Genomic DNA, 7,666 nt, shown 5'->3' with positions numbered 1-7,666 from the left:
GATACAAAAGTTAGTTATAAAAGTCAATTATATTCCTATATAGCAAAAACACATATTTTGAAAATGAGAAAATTTTAATGTATTACTTAAATAGTGGAAAAATGTCAGAATTTGGAAATAAATCATTTTTAAAAAAGATGTGCAAGACCTCTATAGGAAAAATGATAAAACTATACTATATTCTTGGTATGATATACCATATTCTTGGATTGGGAGATTCAATAATTTTAAAATGTCAATCCACCCAAACTTATTTATAGGTTTGATCAAAACTGAGTCAGGGTACCACCAAGTTTGTTTTAGAACTTGAGAAGCTGAATCTAAATGTAAAGAGATGAGAAAGGTCAATGATACTCTTGAAGTAAAAGGATAAGGTAGGAGAAATTGCTCTATCATATTTTAAGTTTTACAATAAAGTTTTAGTAATGGTGGTTGCAGGGATAGACAGATAGGCCAACAGAACAGAACAGAGAGCCCAGAAACAGGCCCCACTTATTTGGATCCTTGACAAACGACAGAGCTGGTACTGCAGAGCAGTCTGGAAAGGTCAGGGTTTTTTCCTCAATAAATGACGATGGAATAATGAGTATCCATAGGTAAAAAATGAAATTGGACTCGTATTTTCCATACATACAAAAATCAACTACACGTGGACTTCTTTTGTTAAGATAAAATTAACATAAAATTCACCATTTTAAAGAGTAAAATTCAGTGGTTTTTAGTATATTCACAGAGTTGTGCAACCATCACCACTATCTAATTATAGAACATTTTAATTACAAGATGACTTTTTCCCATTAAGCAGTCACTCTCCATTCTCTCCTAGCTAAAGGTTTGTCAATTTTGTAGATTTCCTAAGAAAGTACCAACTTTTCATCTTGTTGATTCTCTCTATTGTTTTTCTATTCTCTACTTCATTTATCTCCACTCCAATCTTTATAGTTTCCTTCTTTCTACTTGCTTTGAGTTTAGTTTGTTCTTTTTGTGGTTTCTTAAGTTGGAAGTATGGGTTATTGATTAGGAATGTAGGAATTTATAGATATAAAGTTAATGTTCTTTTTTAATGTAGGAATTTATAGGTATAAAATTCCCTCTGAGCATTGCTTTCACTATATCTCATAAGTTGTGGTATATTATATCTTCATTTTCATTCATCTCAAAGTCTTTTCTAATTTCTTGTGAGATTTCTTCTTTGACCTATTGTTTAAGCATGTGTTATTTAACTTCTACATTTTTGTGAGTTTCCCAGATTTTTTTCTATTATGGGTTTCTAATTTTATTCCACTGTGGTCAGAGAAGATATTTTGTATACTTTATATACTTAAAGTATTAAGATTTGTTTCATGGCCTAACTTGTGGTTTATACTGGAGAATGTTTAATACACATTGTGTTCTCAATACACATTGAGAAGAATGTGTATACTGTTATTGTTGGGTGGAGTGTTCTACAGAGTCTGCTAGGGCTAGTTATTTTATGTTGTTCAAGTCTTCTATATCTTTGCTGATTTCTATATAGTTGTTCTATCCATTATTAAAAGTCGAGTATTAAAGTATCCAACTCTTATTGTCAAACTATTTCCCCCTTTAAACATTTACTTATTTTATTTATTATTATTATTATTTTTGGCTGTTTCGGGTCTCAGTTGCAGCACATGAGATCTTTGGTGAGGAATGCGGGATTTTCCTTGTGGCGTGCGGGCTTCTCTCTAGTAATGGCATGTGGGTTTTCTCTCTCTAGTTGTGGTGCATGGGCTCCACAGTTTGTGGCACGCAGGCTCTTTTGTTGAGGTGTGCAGGCTTAGTTGCCCTGTGGCATATGGGATCTTAGTTCCCGACCAGGGATCAAACCCATGTCCCCTGCATTGGAGGGCAGATTATTTACCACTGGACCACCAGGGAAGTCCCTTCCCCTTTAATCTTGTCAGTTTTTGCTTCATATATTTTGGTGCCTCTGTTGCTAGGTACATATACGTATATAATTGTTATATCTTTTTGATGGAATGACCCTTTCATCATTATATAATGTCATTTCTTTGTCTCTTGTAACAATTTTGTCTTAAAGTTTATTTTTTCTGACATAATATAGCCACTCTAGCTCCCTTTGATTATTGTTTGCATAGACTATCTTTTTCCATCTTTCACTTTGAACCTATTTGTGTCTTTGGATCTAAAGTGAGTCTCTTGTAGACAGCTTATACTTGGATCATGTATTTTTTAAAAATTTACTGTGCTAGTCTCTGCCTTTTAATCAGAGTTTAATCCACTTACATTTAAAGTAATTACTGTTAAGGAAGGACTTACTTCTGCCATTTTGCCATCTGTTTTCTTATGTCTATACCATTTTTGTTCTTTATTTTATCCAGCACTGTTCTCTTGTGTTAAATATATACATTTATTTTCTAGTATATCTTTTCAATTTCCCTGTTATTTCTTTTTGCTATATATATATATTTATACATTTATTTATTTATTGGCTGCACTGGGTCTTTGTTGCTGCGCGTGGGCTTTCTCTAGTTGCAACGAGCAGGGGCTACTCTTCGTTGCAGTGCGCGGACTTCTCCTTGCAGTGGCTTCTCTTGTTGCGGAGCATGGGCTCTAGGCGCATGGGCTTCAGTAGCTGTGGCTCGTGGGATCTACAGCACAGGCTCAGAAGTTGTGGCTCACGGGCTTAGTTGCTCCATGGCATGAGGGATCTTCCTGGAACAGGGCTTGAAACCATGTCCCCTGCACTGGCAGGCAGATTCTTAACCACTGCACCACCAGGGAAGTCCCTTTTTTTGCTATATATTTTTGAATTATTTTCTTAACGGTTGCTCTGAGGATTACAATTAACAGCTTAATTTATAACAATCTAGTGAAGATTAATATCAACTTAGCTTCAAAAGTATGCAAAAACTTTGTTCCTGTATAGCTCTACACCCACCCTTTATGTTGTATTGTCACAAATTACATCTTCATACATTGTGTGCCTATCAACATAGATTTATAATTTTGGTTTTATGCAGTTATCTTTTAAATCATATACGAAAAGAGGAACTACAAACCCAAAACACATTAATACTGACTTTTATATGTATCTGTGCAGTTACCTTTACCTTATTCTTTATTCTTTATTTGGTGAGGCATCCATTCTCATGGTTTCCTTTAGTTCTTTGCACTTGGTTTCCTTTAGCTCTTTGAGCATATTTAAAATGGTTGGCTTAAAGTCTTTTCAATTAAGTCCAACGTCTGGGCTTCCTCAAGAACAATTTCTATTAATTGCCTCTTTTCTTGTATATGGGCCATACTTTCTTGTTTCTTTTCATGCTTTATAATCTGTGTTGACAATTGGAAAATTTGAATATTATAATGTGGCAACTCTGGGAATCAGATTTTTCTCCTTCCCAGGGACTGTTGTTGCTGCTTGTTGCAGTAGTTATTTGTTTAATGTCTTTTCTGAACTAATTTTGTAAAATCTATATGTTTTGTTGTGTGTGTCCACTGAAATCCCTATTCCATTAGCTTTGTGGTCGGCTAGTGATTGGACAGAGACTTCTTTAAATATCTGGAACAACAGCAGCAAAAATACCCCGCAGTCTCTGCAGCTGGGCTCTGTGTTTGTGTGGGCATGCTTTAAAAACTCAGACAGTAGTTCACAACTCTGCCTTAACCTTCACTTTCCACATGCACAGAGACTGAAGGCGAGCCAGAGGTGAAAGCTTAGGAACTTCTCAAGTCTTTCCAGAGCATGAGCCCAGCCGTGGGGGTGTGTTCACCCTCTAGATTCCCAGGTATATGTCAGAGCTTTTCACATACCTGGGAATCTACCTGGAGAAAAGGGAATCCTCCTACAGTGTTTGTAGGAATATAAATTGGTGTAGCCACTATGGAGAACAGTATGGAGGTTTCTTAAGAAAGTAAAAACAGAGCTACCATACGATCCAGCAATCCCACTCCTGGGCATATATCCAGAGAAAAACATGGTTCGAAAGCACACATGCACCTCAATATTCATTGCAGTGCTGTTTACAATAGCTAAGACATGGAAGCAGCCTAAATATCCATTGGCAGATGAATGCATAAAGAAGATGTGGTACATATACACAATGGAATATTACTCAGCCATAAAAAGAATAAAATGAAATAATGCCATTTGCACAATGTGGATGGACCTGGAGATTATCATACTAAGTGAAGTAAGTCAGACAGAGAAAGACAAAAATATGATATCACTTATATGTGGAATCTGAAAAAAATGATACAAATGAACTTATTTATAAAATAAAAACAGACTCACAGACTTAGAGAATGAACTTATGGTTACCGGGGGGGGGGGGGGGGAAGGGTGAGGAGGGAGGGATAGATTGGGAGTTTGGGATTGACATGTACACACTGCTGTATTTAAAATAGATAACCAAGGACCTATTGTATAGCACAGGGAATTCTGCTCAATACTCTGTAATAACTTAAATGGGAAAAGAATTTGGAAAGAATAGATACATGTATATGTATAACTGAATCACTTTGCTGTACACCTGAAACTAACACAACAATTGTTAATCAACTATACTCCAATATAAAATGAAAAAAATTTTAGATCCTTATTCCCCAAAGGATCTCATTTCCCAGCTTTTCTTCCCAAGTTTTTGGTTAGCCTATTTTTTGCCCCAACTGTTATCCATTACCCGCAACTGTTGTCTAATACCCCCAACTGTTATCCAATACCCCAGGCAGTGGTGATTGATTCATTGGCCTTAAAATGTTTTCCACAAATGCCTCCAAGCAGCCACCTCAGCAATGGGAGAATTCTGAGTTAGGTGAGATAAAGGCAAGGCTTTTGAACCAGTCCTCCTGGAAGCTACCAAGCAGGTTGAAGTAAACAACTATAGCATTTTTTTAAAGAATGGGATCAGTACTGCTAACCTCCCAGCGCTGGTACTAGGAATGCAGGCTGTTGGCACCAGGATAAGTTAAAACACTGTAAAGCGTGTACAAGATCTACATAAGGAAAACTACAAAACTCTGATGAAAAAATTAAAAGAATAACTAAATAAATTGAGAGATATTCCATTTGTTCATGGATAAGAGGACTCAATATTGTCAAGATGTCAGTTCTTCCCAACTTGATGTATAGATTTAACTCAATCCCAATCAAAATCCCAGCAAGTTATTTTGTGGACATTGAAAGAATGATTAGAAACTTTATATGGAGAAACAAAAGACTGAAAACAGCCAGCACAATATTAAAAGAAAAGAACAAAGTTAAAGAACTGAAACTACTGACGTAAAGATTTACTATAATATGATCAAGACAGTTTTTTATTGATAAAAGTTTTATTGATGAAAGAACAGACAAATAGATCAACAGTTTTATTGATGAAAGAACAGACAAATAGATCAACAGAATTAAAAGTCCAGAAATAGATCCACATTAATATAATCAACTGATCTTTAATGAAGAAGCAAAGGTAATACATTAGAACACAGAGAGTCTTTTCAACAAATGGTGCTGGAACAACTGGACATCCACATGCCAAAAAATGAACCTTATACCCTTCACAAAAAAATTAACTCAAAATGCATCTTAGAGCTAACTGTAAAATTCGAAACTATAAAACTCCTAGAAGATAACACAGGAAAAAAGCTAGATTACCTTTGACATGATGACTTTTTGGATATAACACCAAAGGCCATGATTCATGGAAGGGAGACTTGTTAATCTAATTGTTTTAATTAATTAAAAACCTCTGGGGTCGGGGGCGGGGAGGCAGTTGTGGGAGGCGTGCCATGAGGCCTCGGCTCGCCCGCTGCAAACCGTGAGCTAGCTGTGGCGCGCAGATGGCCTGGCGGGGCTCCGACTGTAGCTGTGTCAGCGTGTTATGATGCAATCTCGTACCAACCTGGCTACCGAAATCCCCAGTAGTAAAGTGAAATACTCAAGGCTCTCCAGTACAGACGATGGCTACATTGACCTTCAGGGAGAAACTAACTGCTAACGCCGACAGATTTGTGGGAATCTTCCTTCTTTCCTGATGTCATGAGATCCAATTTATTAAAGTTTAAGAAAGGCCTTCCTAAGATTCCACATAAGGCCATTGCACTTGCTACGGTGCTGTTTTGTTTTTGTTTTTTAAATAATTAATTAATTTATTTATTTTTGGCTGTGTTGGGTCTTCGTTTCTGTGCGAGGGCTTTCTCTAGTTGCGGTGAGCGGGAGCCACTCTTCATCGCGGTGCGCGGGCCTCTCACTGTCGCGGCCTCTCGTTGCGGAGCACAGGCTCCAGACACACAGGCTCAGTAGTTATGGCGCACGGGCCCAGTTGCTCCGCGGCATGTGGGATCTTCCCAAACCAGGGCTCGAACCCGTGTCCCCTGCATTGGCAGGCAGATTCTCAACCACTGCGCCACCAGGGAAGCCCTACGGTGTTGTTTTTGATTGGTGCCTTTCTCATTATCATAGGCTCCCTCCTGCTGGCAGACCATATCAGCAAAGGGATTTTGTTCTCAGATAACAAGACATGTTTCTTCCTTTGAGCTTCAACAAACTTCTCCCAGAGTTCCTATGAGGGGGTAGACGGGGCTGTTCCTGTCCTGATCATTGGCATCCTGGTGTTCCTGCCGGGACTTTACCACCTGCGCATCGCCTGCTATGCACCCAAAGGCTACTGGGGACACTCCTACGATGACATGCCAGACTTTGGTGACTAGCACGCACCTCAGCCCTGAAGAAAAGAGTCCCAGATGGGACTGAGCCCAGCTTTAAGACATTGAGCAGATACTACGGCTAAGGGCTAAGGAGTTCTGCGATTTGCAGATATTCAACAAAACAGTGGCCAGATTTTATGGGTCCATCCTAAAGACGTTAACTGAACTTACAGCTATCCATGTCATCAGGACAGTCTCTATTTTTCATCTCCTGGCCCTGGCAAGAGCTCCTGACAAGTTTTTCCACGTGAATATGTATCATGAAAAGTAGCCATGTTAATTGTACGGGAAAGTGCGAGGTTATTCTGTAGTGGAATGTGTTGCTGCCACCACCCTTTTTAGAGTTGAACATTCTTTTAAATAGTCCTCATTGTCAATATGTTCTTGTGGCAAATGGAAGAATGCAGTTAAGTCAGATTTCTTATTACTAAGTAATTTATTTTGAAAATATCTAAGTGTCTTATCCCCATACTCTAACCTTGTGTTCTAGTGGAAAACCTTGGAAAATCAAATAACCAGTGTGGTGCATCTCTAATGTTTTTTACTTGCTTTCTTATTAACAGCAACTAGAAAATTTTTAAACCTCAGAGCAAATTTTCAAACCGTAAACACATTCTCTGTTCACCGGTCCTGGGCCAGCTCTGATCTGGTTCACCGACAGGTTGGCCAGCGTATCATTTGGATAATTCTGTCCTTTGTAGATCTAGATGTTCTGTATATCATGCCTTTAAGGACTGGACTTTTGGCTGTTTCCTAAGGAAAAAATGTAAATAAGTGGTTATTATTTATAGTTTTTAACCCTGTTGTTAGCACCTCATATTATGATGTCATCCTGCTGAAGATTGTAAGAACTGGCCTGGATCTCTAAAGGACAAGACTGCCTTAGTTTGATTCTGTTTCCTAGCTTACAAAAAGTGACTTGTATTCAAAAGAAATTAAAATATCAAAATCTAAAAAAAACCACAGAAAACCCCCCTCTGCT

At 38.0% G+C, this 7,666-nt stretch overlaps 1 protein-coding gene across 1 annotated transcript; it reads left to right on the top strand.

Moving 5' to 3' along the window:
* Positions 1 to 5,858: 5,858 nt before the first annotated feature.
* Positions 5,859 to 6,687, top strand: LOC309968424 (transmembrane protein 230-like; the record flags this gene model as incomplete). Its single annotated transcript, XM_082849682.1, has 4 exons — positions 5,859 to 5,957; positions 6,038 to 6,088; positions 6,403 to 6,479; positions 6,537 to 6,687. The coding sequence occupies 4 exons, from the start codon at positions 5,859 to 5,861 to the stop codon at positions 6,685 to 6,687; spliced, it is 378 nt and encodes a 125-aa protein (XP_082705808.1).
* Between the last annotated feature and the right edge of the window lie 979 nt (positions 6,688 to 7,666).

This window comes from Leucopleurus acutus (genome assembly GCF_964270905.1).
Source record: "Leucopleurus acutus genome assembly, chromosome: 1".
NCBI classification, from domain to species: domain Eukaryota; kingdom Metazoa; phylum Chordata; class Mammalia; order Artiodactyla; family Delphinidae; genus Leucopleurus; species Leucopleurus acutus.
The sequence above is the reverse complement of the archived record's forward strand: the minus strand, read 5'-3'. Positions and strand labels throughout refer to the sequence as shown.